Consider the following 17,555-nt stretch of genomic DNA (forward strand, 5'->3'; position numbering starts at 1 on the left):
GACTAGCATAGTGTCATTGCTTTTTTTTTTTTTAAATAAAGATTAAGCGTGCCCCTTACCACTTTGCAGTGTTCCCTGTTGAAAGGCTGTTAAAAAGCCTTTGCTCCCACTCTTGAGAGAATTCTCCCACATTGCCTTGTGTATACAGGGCTAGATTTAGTCAGCACCTCAATTATGAGCACGCCTATTAAATATTAGATTTCTTGACATTCATCAATCATAAAGTTTAAATGAGGAAAAATATTTTTCCTACTTTAGCTATTTTTTTCAAATGACGATATATGGAAAATCACTTTGGAAACTATAAGGTGCTGTTTTTAACTAAAGAGAATTATCAGAGTATCCGGCTTCGATCTGTTGTAGAATTCTGATCCTCAGCTTTGTGGATCAGAAAGTCATTTTTTTTAATCTATAAAATCACAATTAACGAAGCTTAAGGAAACTGATTCACTCTTACCAAATTCACAAGTTACTGCTCTGTGAAGAAGAATGAAAAGTTAATTTACCATGAGTGATATACCTTGCCAGTTAAGGAATATTCAATACCTATTGAAGACACCCCTTCCATATCAACCAAGAAGTTGCTTAGTAAGCAAAGAATCACCACAAAGAGAGCTCGTTTGTCTTGAGGAATATTTACTTCATCCAGACTATGGAAAATTCTGATCAGCCATCCTTGCCTCCCAATAAAGTATGCATCCTCAGTGACCAAAACATGCCCCTTTGTCTGCAAAACATAGTGTTACTTCTCTTGGATAAATACTGATATTCTAGTATCCTACTGTTTAGCTCCTCACTTACCATGCCATATTTTAGCCTGGAGTTAAAATATAATTTCAGTCTTCATTAATTGCATTTTGGTTTTGACTCCTAGACTCTGTCAGTTTAATTGGACTTAGATGATCAGTAATTCATTTAAATTTTTCTTAAGGTTATTATTCCTAAAAATGATTAAGCTTGTACATTGTATATCACATATTTATTTAAGCTTTTCCTTGTTTGACCATCTTAAAATTCTGCAAATATGTAAGCTTTACTGATTTAAATTTCCACTTAGAAAAGTGAAACAAACTAAATAGGGAATCATGACTTTGTTTTTAAAATCTTACTAACCCTATTAGTTGTTTTTGGACTACACCGTAAAATGCTATGAAAGCTTCATGACTGGTGCTGACAGCTTTGAAGAGATGAATATAGAATTGCAGTCAAAACTGAGTAAGTATTCTGTGTTCCTGAAGTGCTGCTTTTGGTCATTGAAATTACCTCTGCTTATGGCGTTGTAGTACCATATCTTACCAATGTTTCTATGTGCCACTTAATTTAAATGCATTTTGATGCCTACTGATATTTATCTTCATGGTTTCTTGGTGGAGGGAAGTTATAGTTAAACAGAACAGATACTAGTCTTGGAGTCAGACCTGAGGCCTACTCCTTTACTGGCTATGTGACAATAACAAGATATTTAACCTATCTGATAAAGGTTTGCCAAATTAGATGGCAATGTATGTACCAAATACATTACCAGGAACACAGAGGATAATCAACAAATGTTATTCCTCTTGGGGGAATAGTATCCTTATGAAATTGTTGCTTTCCTATTTAAGAAATTAAGCAACCAATTAGTCAGAGTACCTAAGTTCTCTTGCAGTGTGGCAGAAAGTTATTGGACCAAGTAAGGAAATTATTTTTTCATTCAACTATAATCTAGTGACATTCAGTATTTACTAAATAACTATAACATATTCCAGAGATATTATTTTACACTGCTGTTCCTTCTCTTGAAATAGCCTTATGTACAAAATGTCAGAGTGGTAGGTAAAGTAGATCAATCTAGGTGTGTGAAGTTGTTTCTCCAAGTCAGTGAAATCAAACGAAACAGGAACATACATACCACTTTCCACTATCAACACAAAATGTAAAAGCATTCTTTTATGTTCCCTTCAGAATGTACTTTTCTGAAGAGTAACCGGGACAACTTCAGCTTGTCCGTGTGGGAAAAGGAGCAAGTCAAATAATGTTTTGTTTTCTTTTATTTTTTTTAAAGAGGAAAATGTATAGTAAATTGAATACAGCAAGTATCTAGTGAGTTATATATATATATACATATAATTATGTATATGCTATACATAGTTAAGCATATAATTGGATTCATTTATTCAAACAAATACTTATTGTGGACTTACCTGCTAGCTACTGTTTAGGCACTAAGATTACAGTAGTGATTAAGAGGTAAAAACCCTGCCCTTATGAGTTTATATTCTAGTACCCAGAGACACTAATTAAATGAATAACTAAGTCAAATGGTGATAAGTTCTATGGAGAAAAAGGAAGCAAAGTAAAGGGAATTAAAGAGTGCAGTAGAGTAAAGGAAAGGGTTTGCTATTTTACGGAGAATAGGATGAGCTTCACTGGTAAAGTGATTTGAGCAAAGACCAGAAACAAGGGAGCAAGCAATGGTGAAAACCAGGGAAAGAATGTTTTTGGCATACTTGAGATCTTATGAAGTTTTTGGGTTTTGTCTCCAGAGGATTTATTTAATGTAGATGCTTCCAAGCTGGAATCATTAGCAGCAAAAAACAAAGCTTTGAATGAACAGATTGCAAGATTGGAACAAGAGAGAGAAAAAGAGCCGGTTAGTAAATATACTTGTCTTCCATAGGCTAATATATTTGAGTGCTGTTTTAGACTCTTGGGCCTCTTAGAGATTATTAGTTATTTCTTTATCAAAAAAATAATAATAGGTTAACAAATTAAGCTTCTTAAAAGTTAAATTTTTTTTACATAGGACAGAACAAGCAAGGAAAACATGTTTGGTATTCATGGAGCTTTGTTTTCCCTTGTGTTCTATCAGGCTTAGACTAATGGTGTTCAGAATATGATGAAAGAGTCTCAACTATTTACGTAAGACCAAAAGTATTATTTGAATAACGTCCCCACATTATACCCCTCCAGGGACCATAATTCACAAGAGGCGCCAAGTTTTATAGTTAGTGAAAAATAAATGGTAATAAATGGATTTCTATAATATATGGTATCCTAAAGGGCTTTCTAAAAGCTAAATGATATATCCAGATGTCTAATTTTATTTTGTGTGTTATGTTAATGAAGCATCCAGACTCTTCTGTGAAATATCAGATTAAAGTTTTTTCACCCTGGTCCTTGGTTTTTTCTATTCCAAACTGACTTCTTAAAAACTATTTTCTTAATTAATAATAGTAGAGTCCCTTTTAGTTCTTCTGACTCCCTCTAAAAGGAAAAGGAAAACTTATTTATCTTTAAGACTAATTTAAATGATACTGCTTTTACCTTCAGTTAAAGTATGGAATGAGTATTGATGTGAAAAATTAATTTAACATTATTTTCTCTAAAGAATCGTCTAGAGTCATTGAGAAAACTAAAAGCTTCCTTACAAGCAGATGTTCAAAAATATCAGGCATACATGAGCAATTTGGAGTCTCATTCAGCTATTCTTGACCAGAAATTGAATGGTCTCGATGAAGAAATTGCCAGAGTGGGTGAGTACTGTGAATACTAAAAAAGGCCATTCAGACTGGGATTCAAACCTGGGTGGGATTTATCACGTGTATAGACATTTTCATTTTATGATAAATGACTGTAGCAGGTTTCCAAGTTTTCATTGCCTTCTGTATTATTTTCCTGAGACAGCTGATACAAATTGCCACATACTTGGTGATTTAAAGCAACAGAAATTTATCCTCACAGATCTGGAGGCTAGAAGTCCAAAATCAGGTTGGGTTACAGTCCCTTCAGAGGCTGTAGGGGAGAATTCATTTCTTGCCTTCTCCAGATTCAGGTGGCCGACAGCATCCTTGGGCTTATAGCCACATCACTCCAGTCTCTGCCTCTGTCTTCACATTGCCTTCACCTTTGTGTGTCTTTCTTTCCTCTTTTATTGTGTGAAACCTACCTCTGTCCTATAAGCAAACATGTGATGACATTTAAGGCCCACTCAAATGTTCTCATCTCAAAATCCTTAAGTTGCAAAGACTCTTTTTCCAATTAAGGTAATATTAACAAGTTCCAGGGATTAATTAGGTTGTGTTATGTTTGAGTGCCCATTATTCAGTCTGATATGCCTTCTAGCATATAGTTTAATTTCTTTTTTTTAATTGTAGTAAAATATACAAAACTTGAAATTTATCATTTTAACTATATTTAAGTGTACAATTCAGAGGCATTAAGTACATTCATAATGACGTGTAACTATCCTCATCATCTCCAACAAACTGCATACCCGTTAAGTATAAACTATTTCTCCCACCACCCTCCTCCCACACCAATCCTTGGTGACCACTTTCTATTTTCTGTCTATTAATTTTCCTATTCTAGATACCTCATTTAAATGGAATCATATAATATGTGTCCATTTGTGTCTGACTTATTTCACTTAATGTTTCAAGGTTCATCCAAGTTACAGCATGTATCAGAACTTCATTATTTTTATGGCTGAATAATATTCCATTGTGTGTATATCACATTTGTTGATGAGCACTCAGATTGTTTTGACCTTTGGTTATTGTGAATACTGCTGCTGTAAGCATTTGTATACAAGTATCTGTTTGAGTCCCTGCTTTCAGTTGTTTGGGGTATATTCCTAGGAGTTGTTTTGCTGGAGTAATGCTGTGCCTATATGTTTTGAGGCACTTGGCTTTTTGAAGTCAAGAGGGACCTATCCTAAGAACCCATTTGTAAATAGGACCTTGAAGATGTCATTAGTTAAGCTGTTAAAATTTACCATTTTAACCATTTTTAAGTGCACAATTCAGAGGGATAATCCAATATGGCTGAAGTCTTTATAAGCAAAGGAAATTGGATACAGAAAGAGAAACTGCAGGGAACAGCCAGAAGCTGGAAGTCAGTGGAACCTGGAAAAAAAAGAAAAGACACCACCTGTGCATTACCATGTGATGGAAAAGCCAAGGAATCCTGGCTTCAGCCAGAAGATACCAACCCAGGAGGAAACAAGCCTTCTCGCCTCTAACTCTGAGCCAGTAAATTCCTGTTGTTAAGCCAACCATACCGTTGGCTTATACCATAATATATATAGCACACATACCGTTGTGTGGTATTTGTTTTAGCAGCCAGGAAACTAAAACAGTTCTTGATACCAGAAGTGGGGTGCTGCTATTGCAAATACCTAAAAATGTGGAATTGGCTTTGGAATTTAGTAATGGGTAGAAGCTGAAAGTATTGTGAGGTGTTTCATAGCAAAAACCTTGAATGCTTTGAAGAGACTCTCAGTAGAAATATGGACAATAAAGGTACTTCTGATGAGGCCTTAGGAGGAAATGATGAATGTGTTATTGAAAATTGGAAGAAAGGTTATTCTTATAAAGTGACAGAAAACTTGAAAAATAGTATTCTGATGTCAGATTGAAAGTAGAACTTGTAAGTGATGAACTTGGATATTTAGCTGAGGAGATGTACAAGCTAAGCATGGAAGATGCAGCCTGGTTTCTCCTTGCTGCTTATTATAAAATGCAAGAGGAAAGTGATGTGCTGAGGATTAAACTCCTGCCCACCATTGTATGTTGAAAGCAGATAACTTGTATTCTAGGTTTATTCTAGGCCAGATGTTTGGCCTTTGTTTCATATCAATTTCTGCGTTGTAATTTAGCTTTTAAGATATAGGCAATTCATACATTATAAGAATTGTTTGGTTTACATTACAAATTTCTTAAGTATCGGTGATTTTCAGCTGCCATTTGCTTTCAGCAGCCTCCTCAATTTACAAAACGCCGCAGAAAAGTTAGGGAGCCTTCATCAGCTAGAAAGGCAGTCTAAGCCACTGTGACTCATGAATGTTAATTTTTTTTCTATAATAAATAATATTAGGTATAAAAATGTATTATACCTACATTTAGATATAATAGAGAGATTAGTTATAGACCCAATTGCCTATATCTTAAAAGCTAAATTACAACACAGAAATTTTTCTTATTATAAAATGCAAGAGGAAAGTGATGTGCTGAGGATTAAACTCCTGCCCACCATTGTATGTTGGAAGCAGATAACTTGTATTCCAGGTTTTACAGGTACATCAGAATTTTGCCCCAGGATGGACCACACCCTTAATTGATTTAGATGAAACTTTGTACTTAATACTGTAATGTTCTAGAATGGCTTACAGCTTTTGGGATGTTGTGATAGAATAAATGAGGGCCATTTCATAATTGTAGTCATTGTGTGTAGGGCCACTTTTTTTTTTTATGTGGCACTTTCTGAAAATTATAGGAAGCCAACAGGGAAATAAGGTTCTTTCTAACAAAACTTTGATAGTGTCATCATCCAAGAATGTTATTAACAAAGTTGGACCAAACTATCAAAAAGAAGAGAAAAATATATGTGTATACAACTAGGAAATCCAGATGTCCTTGTCAGCTCTATTAAATAATGTCATCAGTTTCTTTATAGAAATTGAAGAAACATAACATGCATTTTTTTTTTCCATTGCAGAACTGGAATGTGAAACAATAAAACAGGAGAATACTCGACTACAGAATATTGTTGATAATCAGAAGTACTCAGTTGCAGACATTGAGAGAATAAATCATGAAAGAAATGAATTGCAGCAGACCATTAATAAATTAACCAAGGACCTGCAAGCTGAACAGCAGCAGTTGTGGAATGAGGAATTAAAATATGCCAGAGGCAAAGAAGCGGTATGTCATACCATTTCCAGAGTGGCAACTCATCAGCACTAAGTTTTGTAAAGGTCTATCCCACTTAAGAACTCCTCAATGGGTAGAATAAATTAACTGAACAGGTAAAATTTTTTAGCACTGACATTTTCCTAATTCAGTCATCCCTTTTTGTCAGTGCAGTAACACTTCAGTGTCCCTTGTTCAAATTTAAAGTAGCCTCTATTTTTTAAGTGAACCAAGAAATAAGCCAAAAAATCTCTAAAACCATGAAAATAATTTTCATAAATTCCATACCTTTTATGCTGTAGACGAAGTAAGTAGTCACCTCTCCATTTACTCTGTTTACTACTCAAACACTTGTTTAACATCTACTCTGTGCCAGTTACTGTGCTGGACATATAGGAAATAAATATTAAAAGGCATAGACTCTCCCCTCAAGGAACTTCCAATCTAGATTCTATCTTTCTACTATGAGATGAGACTTCTAATAGACGTTTGCACAAGGTACTGAGTAAGCATATGAGTATACCTGATCCACATTTAGTGTGCATGGTATGGGGAAATAGATGGAGGTGGTTTTTAAGAAAGACCTCCTTGTATACTTAACACCTGAGCAGAATTGCAGCGTACAAGGAAGAGTAAGCTTGGCAAGGGTAGAAGGATCACCAGAAAAAGATAGGGAAGGTCAGAAAAAACCTGATTGATGCACTCTAGAATTGTAACCTTCTCGGATGCCTGGAGCAAGAGATGGGGTAAGTAGCCAGAGATGAGACTAGAGAGAGAAGCATAGAACAATTTGTGAAAAACCTTTTTATGTTTAGAATTCTGACCTTTGCCCAGAAAGCTATCAGTGAAGCCCTTAATATTTTTAAGCAAACATGATCAGACTTCAGGAAGTAAGTGAATGTAAATGAAAAGTCTCTTTATTTTTTTAACTTAACCAAGATTTTTACAGTACCTCAATTTTAACATAAAGACAGACATAGTTTCCCAATGATGAAAGCTACATCATTTCTATTCTAATTTTACATGTAAAAACGAATTTCCCAAATAACCTCTGTGCCAGCATACAAGAAAAACCAGAATGACAAAAATCAATATGAGGGGTTGAGAAAAAGACGTATCTGAATAGAGATCTCTTTTAGAAGAAGAATAAATAACTAAAAGAATTGCTGTCACCCAACAGATGGTTAAAAGCACATTTTAAGAACCTCTTACATACCCATCAAACACCTATATAACGAGAAATGCAAATAGCAGTCCCTGCTCTCTTTTCAGAAACCCAACCTAGGGTCATTTCAAACCTTCATGTGTACCTTCCTTTCTCACCTAAGATGTGAGAGTGCTCAGCCCTTAAATAGGGTTGGTCATCTGTTTTTCCCCTTCTATGAGATAATTTTTACTGCAGGTGGTATATGATGAAACAAGATTATTCTCCTTTTGAAAAGATACTCTCCACGTACTCGTTTTTATAAGTTCTAAGAACCTTATTTTAATATTTCCACCATTTTTCTAATACTTTGTTAGACTACTTTGTGTTGTGCGTGAGCCTGCTAGTTGAAAACATTTTCAGAAATTTACATTTGAAAAGATTGTTCTTTAAATTAAAATTTGGGCCCGAATCCAAATCAATACCTATTAATGAGGTGTGATCTTCAGTAGGTACCTGTAGCTTACTTATAAAGCATGTATAAGCTACATGAAAGTGTTTATGGCAGTATGTTTCATCTCACATTGTTTTAATTTATAATGTGCTCCAAAATATAGTCTGTTTTTTCCTTAAGTTTCCATTGTTGCTAAGGTACCAATTCCAATTATTTTTTTAACCTGTTGGTCCCACCTGTATTCTGAAGTGTTTCATAAATATCTATGTCATTTGTGTGTAAAATTACCTTATATAAATTTCTTTCCACAGAAACTGTCCCATTCTTCTTAGCAGCTTGTTTTTCACATCTATAAAATGGAAATAATAATACCTACTTCCCAAGGTTATCAGGAGAGTCACATGAGTTTCGCAGTAAGGGCCCTCTATAAACTATAATGCATTAAATGTTGGGTAACACTGAAGTAAATATAAAGGTTGGCCCATTCTCCATAAGGAATTTCAATATGAGATATTCAGTGTTCATGATGTCGAACCCCTTTATCTGAGACAGTCATGCTGTTTCATTTAGGTGGTTCTGATATTTTCAATCTTTTTTCTTTTAGAATGTTTAAAATAGATTATTCAATATAGTTTCCTGGATATAAGCACATTCTGATTTTCTGCTCCATTGGCACTTGTTGTTTCTCTCAGGACAGCTCTTCTCACATCTGCCTAACTTCCCCAACCAGACCATCATGGAGCGTGATTTATCAGAAAGGCAGTGTTCTCAACCTGATTTTTGTTGTTGTTCAACCCCTTTTTAAACATCACACACAAGGATGGTATTCACAAATATGCAAGTGAAAAATTACTGCCTAAAATATTTCTTTTTTTTAGAAACTTGATATTGAAAAATTGGCTTTAGGAGAAAAAATATTTCTAAGCCTGGAAAACCCACTAAGAACACTTTAACTCTTCTCTGTGTTTGAGAAATTTGCTTTACAGCTCATTTCTTTAATAATGCAGTTTTGGTTACCTATACCAAGTTATATGCCCCTTATCTATCGTATCCCTATTTAGAAGAGTAAGTATAAACCAGTATTTCCCAAATGTGGATAGTCTCATTTTTGATGTGTGGAATTGGGTTAGAAGGGAACAAGATACTTACGAATCTATGTCAGTAAAATGGTGAGAAATTACAAACTGAATGTAGATAATGTTAGGATTAAAAGAAGTAAGCGGGTTCTGACTGCTTAGAAAATAGAGTGAATAAGACTTGGTGGAGAAGTGGAGCAGTCCTTTGTAGATAATCCAGGTGTCCATCCTGGCAGCTAGGCAAGTAAACAAATAGAAGAAAAGGAAGAAGTAGTGGTCAGGAATGGGGGTGTTATATTGGACACGCGTCCACAGGGCATCTAGTAAATGTATCTAATAGGTTATTGTATAATGGGTCTGGACTTCAACATAAAATATCTGGGTTTGCAATATAGGTTTTGCAGAAATCACTGTATTTTGTGACTGAAGCCATGAGGTAGATGAATTCACTAAAGGAGAATATATAGGATAACAGTAGAACCCTGGCAAACTCCAAAATTTGAAGGTCGGCAAAAACCCCTTAAAAGAAACCTAACTGCTATATATGTCAAGTAAACTGTTCAGGAGAGTGAAACATGTATCTCGTTAGATTTTGAAATCTGTGTAGCCTATGTGATTTATAAAACATATGAGTAAGTTTCGTTAAAACTGAATTATATATGTGAAATAAAATGTTGAGAAACAAAAAAAGAAAAAAAGGAAAGAGAGACTTTAAAAGAAACCAAGGACTGGCCAGAGGTCAATCAAATGGAAGCTGAGAAAGAAAAGTCAGGAAGGAAGTAGCAAAATCAAATGGTATAAGGATTCATGAGGGCCAGATTTAGTAACAGAGGTCACCTGTTAACCTTCATCAGAAGCAAATTACTTGACTTAATTATAATTATAAAGGTCGTACATTAAAAATTTAGCCAACATTGTTGAGAAATGGGACTTTTATGTCTGCTATATAAATTAACTTATTCTTAATGACTCAGCATAATCATGGACATGACACCAGGGTATTCTAAAGCAATATAATAAGTTAACATGTTGTCTAGGGACATTTTTCTTAGCACATAATTTACAGCAATCTTTTCTGCTATTCACAGTTTGCATTCCTAAGAAAACTTGCATAATTTTTTTAAAGTTCTCTTTTTTTGGTTTGGTTTTGGTTTTTATTTTTTTTACAAAAGAGAAGCAAGAAGCTGTTTGTTTTTTAATGGGGGAAAACAGACTAGAGAGTTTCAGACTTTAAGTTTTGTTTTGCGGTTTCAGTATTTCAGTTTCATTATTAGTAGGTGTAGTTCTGAAATAAAAAATTTAGCCTCTAACTTTTGCTCTCAAGTATAATGGTTTTTCTTCTATTACCTCCAGTGCTATCTTTAGTATAGTATTTCTAACATATACTTATCACCTCTGTTAGAATGAAAAAAGTGGTTGAGACAAAGCAGCTATATTTGCCTGAGAGGACAAATTAGCTTTCATCCTAATTATATGATAGACTATATAGATTATAGATTATACAGACTTTTGCCTTAAGTAATTGTCTTAGTTAAGTTTTAGCCATTTTGCATTATTTAAAAATCTGTATTTTACACATCAACATGTAAATCTGAATATAGAATAGACAATTTAATATGAGCAGTGAGCATTGCCTCCTTTTTTTGACCCTGTTTCATTATATTTCTACTATTAACCTTAACCATCTTGAATTCGTCATCCTCCTAACCCCTTTAGGTATCTCTGTCCCTGTGTGACACGGAAAAAAAAATACATTTATAAGAAATGACCAGAAGTCTTTGAAACTAGAATTTGCTAATTCTGGATTTTAATCCTGGACTTGCCTTTTACCACCTGTGTGACCGCAGCAGGTCATCTAACCTCTTATAGATAAGTTTCCTTAGCTATAAAATAAAATATTAGACTAGAGCAGTAAATCTTAAATGAGTTACTTCAACTGATAGTAATGAATGTATCTTCTCTTTCAAGCACTGTGTGAATAAAGAGAAAGTTTTTAGTCTTTAGCCTAAGTAAAACTCTGGGTTTAGCTAAATTCAGCTATACTAAAAAGAATAATATTTTTTTATTTAGAAAACCAGACTGAAAGGAAACAAACCTGGAAGCAGGGAAGCTATAGCCTGATGAGGGGTCTGAGTAGGGTCCATGGGACAGTAGAAAGAAAGCCTTAGGATTCTGGGTCCTTAAGAGGCAAGTAAGAGGGATATTAAGGGAAAGTGGCAGAGTTCAAAAGTTAAACATTTTGTCCATATTTTTTTCTTGCCTAAGTTGTACTCCACATGTCGACTGTGATTAGTAGTAGCTTTCTGGAGCTCTGTGTTGAGATAGACATTAGGCAGCCTACGGACTCATTAGGAAAGTGTGATCTTTTCCGTATCTGAATTGGTTGTGGGAAGAAGAAAGTAGACATTTATCACATATCTGCTTTCCCTGCAGTTAGGCATGATAGATTTTAGGCATGGACTTTGGAAAGTTGTTTTCATTTAATTAGAAAAAAAAAAACAATGAAGAATAAAATAAACTAATCCTAGAAGACCTAAAATTTTAGGACCGTTTAATTTATGAACAAACAGACCTACATACCTAGGTAGTCCCTAGAGAGCTGCTGCATTACAGTGTAATAATTGAAGTGATAGCCTGAATCATAAACAAAAAAATTTAATTTAATATGTAAATTATATTGCTATTGAAATCTTGTGTGCTTTCGATGCAGATTCCAGATGTGTGCTCTTGCCAGCTCATTCTTGGCTCAAATTACTTTCATGGAAGATTAACAGCAATGAAAAACTAAATAGTATTAAATGGCAGGCGCAAATTCATTTATTTAATCAAATATTGAGTATCTACTATATGCCAAACGCTATTTATTTGGGGTATACAGCTACTTTCATGGAGGTTACATTCAAATAGGGAAAATGTTCAAATGAATAATAAATGGCAAGTAATGATAAGGGTATGAAGAAAAATAAAATGAAATAAAGAAATTGGAGGGCTGTATTAGAGGAAAACCCTTTCTGGAATGATATTTGAACAGAACCCAAATGAAGGAAGGAAAGCGAGAAATGTGAAATATATTACTAAAATATTTTGATCAAGACAGTTTAATATTTTGAGACTTAAATGATTACATTTCATTTACTTTGAATAAATGAAATATTTTAATGTGTACATTGACAAAACTAGGGTTTGTTTTGTTTTTGTTTTTAATAAATTTTCCTATTTTAAAAAGTAAATTTTAATTAATACCTAAATATGGACTCTTGTTCCAAACTATTTGTAAGGTAAATGGAAAAGCGGTAGTATATTGCTTACTAATCAATTATAGTCTTAAAATTATTTTACGCATTTAGTATGAATACAACCTCTTTCATTTTTTTGTATATTTTTAAACTACCACTTTTACTACTAAAAACTACAAAGTTACTAAACTACTAAGATATAAATGTGTAATGTATTGGTGTAAAATTGCAGAAATGGTAGTTGAAAAGTATGTGGAATAGGACTGTTTGATTTTTTTTTTAACCTTTCCTTTTGTGTACTATTTTCTCTCTTTACAGATTGAAACACAATTAGCAGATTATCACAAGTTGGCTAGAAAATTAAAACTTATCCCTAAGGGTGCTGAGAATTCCAAAGGTTATGACTTTGAAATAAAATTTAATCCTGAGGCTGGCGCCAACTGCCTTGTCAAATACAAGGCTCAAGTTTATGTAAGTAATCATGGGAACTTCAAAAACTTTTTAAGTAATATATTTGGTGACTGGTTCATATATTTATATAGTATGTTCATAACTCAAGACTAAGCATAGGAATAAAACACTGAAACCTTCTAGGTAGTAAAAGTCTATTATACTTTATTCTTCAAATTATAAATTATTTACCTTATCTATTCAACTTAAATAAAAAGGAAAATTGCTTACATTTAATATAGTCTGCAAGGTTCTATGATAGACACCCAGGATCATAAATTAGAAGTCTTTACAAGGTAGTAACAAGATCAGTTCTTCCCATGTAGTACAAGGGACACCATTGAAATGGTGACAATGAAACAAAATCTTGAACAATGTGATATTTATTGGGATGGTTTGCAAGAAGGAGTTCCTTTCTTGACAGACAAGAAGGCATGAAATATAATAGGGCATTAAGTGACACCAACAATCAATGAGAAATCTGCGCCTGATTTTGAAATACAACCAAGGATATAATTTAAGGAGAAAGATTTTGTAATTGTTATATTACAATTTTCCATCTATTCTCGGTTTCTAGTATTTTAGTACCACTCCCCCAAAAAAGTACCAATTTTCAAAATACTGTTTTTTAAGAATGTTGTTTAAAAATATAAAGCTATGTACTTTTTCCTTGAGAATGTTTTATTTATTGAATACCTTCTATGTTCCAAACCACAGCTAGGTAATGGAGGTAAAACGTAACCCAAAACAGATACAGTCCCTGCACTCACTGATTAAATAAAATGAGGCTTATGTTCAGTAGGAAAAAAAATGTATCCAGTAAATACTTGGTCATTTGCTGAATTGCTCCTCAAGCTCATATCTGATAGTTAGATAGACATCAGAATTTGATTTGAATAGGTTCCATGGCTGGTATAAGAAAATAATGACCTGAGTCAAATCACTGTAAAAAAAATTACCCAGAGCAAAAAGAATGCATGGACTCAGAAAAGATTTTCTTTGATCTTTAGAAATCGTTTTACATAACATTCAAGCAGTAAAAATGGAAATAGCATTAATATGGAGCAACCCCAAGAGTTACAAATAGTATTTCGAAAAAAGTTTAAATTAGGTCTTAAAGACATTGAAGAAAGCATTGCGTCTTTTAGAAACACACAGGCAGGTGCATGGGTGGTTCGTGGTAGAATGCTTCCCCACCATGCCCACCATGTGGGAGACCCAGGTTCGATTTCTGGCCTGTGCACCAAAAAAAAAAAAAAAAACAGGCCAAAATTAAGTAATAACTTCAGAAGACCTACTTAAAACAAAAACATCCTGGGGTACAGGGTTTTCTTTTCGAGTAATGAAAATATTTTGGTACTAGAAATGATGGTTGTACAACATTGTGAATGTATTGAATGCCACTGAATTATGCACTTTAAAATATTGATTTTATGGGTGTTCCCAGGGTAGTTCAGTGGAAGAATTCTCACCTGTCATGTGAGAGACCCAAGTTCAATTCCCAGTCCATGCACTTCCCAAAACAAAGAAACAAAAAAATTCAACAAAATGGTGCTGTAATAACAGGGTACTCACGTGGAAAATGAATGAACTGTGACCCCCACACACAGCATACATAAAATAACATATTGATTTTATGTAATATTCGTTTCAGGTCAACCACGTTAAAAGTGTGAATTTCACCTCTAATCTAAAAAACGAGGGAAGCAATGTAGTATTGTGATTAAATTAAATCAGTAAAATAGAAGATAAACGTAAGAAATACAAGGAGAATTATAGGACTAAACCATTTTTAAAAGGATTCAGATACGTTGATGCCCTTGGAGAATATAGCACAAAAGTACAACCTACATATATATTATTTTCAAAGAAAGATACTGTTCTAAACTAAGTATACTTGTACACTTATAATCCAATAACCATCAATTATTGGGTAAAATTAAAGTTTTAAATAGTAATCTGGAATTTTGCATGGGTTGAAAAACAAAAGCAGGATACATTCTGTTGTTAACAGAAGTTACATTAAAAGTTTTGTTTTCTTATTGATGGTATGTTAGTTTAGATTAAAAACGGCATGGCTTCACTTTTTTCCCCCAATACTGTAAGCCAAAAGTGGCTCTTCCTACCACAATATGTAAATGCTTTATGAGAGAAATTTTGCAACACACTGGTCATATATAACCCACATTCCTATATATTTGATAGGTACCACTCAAAGAACTCCTGAACCAAACTGAAGAAGAAATTAATAAAGCTCTGAATAAAAAAATGGGATTAGAAGATACTTTAGAGCAAGTAAGTAATGAAACAAACCGTATCATTAAAACCAAAATAAGATTTTTAAAACATAAAAATTAAATGAATTCGTGGTTTTTCGTTGCAAAGGAACAAATTTTGTAATAAAATTATGAAAAAAATGAGTATTGGTTATGCCTTTCTTTGACTTTGAAATATTTGAAGTAGCTTATTATTTTGTTCAGTAATCTTTAGAGTAAATACGGTGGTAGTCGGTTAAGAAAAGCTAAGAAGCTACTTCTATATGTACACAAAAGGCATTGTTAATATGACAAATTTAACAAGAGTTTGTTTTCAGACCACAACATTCTGAATAAAAGCTCATGGCCAAATGTGTTCTGGTCAATATGTTTCCAGAGATTTGGGGGGCCATGACTGGGATTTGTTGAATTTCAGGTCTCTGGGACATCATAGTAGGAAATGTTCAGTAGGCAGTTGGTTATATATATAGGTCTAGGATATGTGTGTGTGTTGTATATATATATTATATATTATTATTATATTATATATTATATTATTATATTATATATATAATTTCTTGCCACTATGCTAGTAAGTAAAGCCATGAGGTCTCCAAAGTAGTAGAGCTCTCCAAGTGAGCAAGTCAGAGTACAGCCAAGATCAGAATCTTGGGAGAACATCCACATCAAAAAAACAAGCAGAAGAAGAAACCTGCAAGAAGACCAAGAAGGACCACCTAAGACATAAAGAGGAAACCAGAGAGACCATTTTAGAAACCAAGAAAGGATTTTTCAAGAGGGAGTGATCAACTACAGATGTTACTACTCATCTGTCAAGATAAATGCTGAAACTTACCCATTGGCTTTAGCAAATGAAATGTTGCAGGTGACATTTTCAAAAGCAGTTTCATGAAACCAAGGAGTCAGAAACCCTATTATTATGGATTGAAATTTGAATAGTTGAAAAGAAGATTGGATCATACAAATACAATGCTCTTAACAAAAATTTAACTTGAAGGAAAGGACATGGAAGAGTTGTTGGAAAAGGACATGTAGGAGAGGTTTTTGTTTTTTGTGGTTTGGGTTTTACTCTCCGTGCCCCTTGACAAGGGAGTGGGGGGGAGGGGGTGTTTGGTTTTTAAGGTGAGAGAGGGAGTACATAGAATGGTGAGTTTTAATACAGTCAGTGAAGAAATAAGGACATGGGAAGCAATGAAGAGCTGGACAGTTTACTTCTCATCGGAAGAAAACCAGGTACCCTGCCAGCTGAAATTGACTGGAAGGAAGAGGAAAAGGTCTCATACAGATGTGTTAGTTGGACTGGAGACAGGAGGTAATGGAAGTTATCTGAAGTAATTACCCTAATGACATTTCCTTTACCTATAAGCAACTTGAGGGCTCTTTATTAGATAGGTGAGGTGGGATAGAAGAGGAAAACACTGATGGAAGTATACCACATATTAATAGTGGTTCTTTTGGAGCTGCAGAATTTTTGGTGATTGTCATATTTCTTTTCCCCTTTACTACAATGAAAATATGTATTTTTGTAGTCAAGAAAAAACATTTAAGTCATCGATGAAACTTTTATTGCTAACAAAGAAAATGGAAGCTGCTCAGCGATAAACAATTATTTTGACCAAATATGAGGGGATAGTGGAAGTTCTGATTACTTGTGTGGCCACTGGTCTTATTGCAGGTGAATTTAATGAATGAGGTTGTTTAACTGGTTAGTTTACAAGTAACATACCTTTTGACTGGAAGCAAAAGTTATAGCTTTTTTTGTCTCTAGTCTTTAAAGCAGTTTGAAAGGCAAGTGGTATTATAGGAAAAGATCTTGAAATTAGAACATCTGGCTTTAGTTCCAGGCATGCACAAGTTGCATGATACTGAGCAAATAACATTCTTTCCAGTTACCTTCTCACTTGTAAAAGAAGAGAGGGGAGGGGTGTCTTCCCCTTTTAAGGGATTTTGATGACTCAAAGAGAAAAAGTTGCAAATTTTTAAGTAAAGTTAATTATCTAACCACCCTACCTTTGGCTAAATAACAGTAAAATTCACTTAATTTTTCCAAAAATATATTGATATATTTTTAATTCCATATATGCCTAAAGTATAAAAAAGATGCCACTGTTTATACATTTTAAATTTTCTGTTTCCTGTAAGAAATATTTTCCTCTCGGTGTAACTGAAGAACAGTCTGTATTACTGGTAACCACTCTGTAACTGAAGAACAGTCAAATTACTTGTAACCACTGGTATCAGCACTTGT

General features: G+C 33.9%; 1 protein-coding gene across 1 annotated transcript in view; it reads left to right on the forward strand.

The window, feature by feature from the left end:
* NDC80 (NDC80 kinetochore complex component) overlaps positions 1 to 17,555 on the forward strand; it is a 36,413-nt gene that overhangs the window by 13,141 nt on the left and 5,717 nt on the right. The window contains exons 8-13 of the mRNA XM_077135863.1: positions 1,122 to 1,215; positions 2,526 to 2,632; positions 3,371 to 3,515; positions 6,478 to 6,683; positions 12,900 to 13,052; positions 15,237 to 15,326. Of these exons, the coding sequence (XP_076991978.1) occupies positions 1,122 to 1,215; positions 2,526 to 2,632; positions 3,371 to 3,515; positions 6,478 to 6,683; positions 12,900 to 13,052; positions 15,237 to 15,326 (795 nt within the window). The remainder of the gene's footprint in view (positions 1 to 1,121; positions 1,216 to 2,525; positions 2,633 to 3,370; positions 3,516 to 6,477; positions 6,684 to 12,899; positions 13,053 to 15,236; positions 15,327 to 17,555) is intronic.

The sequence above is a fragment of the Tamandua tetradactyla genome, chromosome 18, assembly GCF_023851605.1.
Source record: "Tamandua tetradactyla isolate mTamTet1 chromosome 18, mTamTet1.pri, whole genome shotgun sequence".
NCBI lineage: Eukaryota > Metazoa > Chordata > Mammalia > Pilosa > Myrmecophagidae > Tamandua > Tamandua tetradactyla.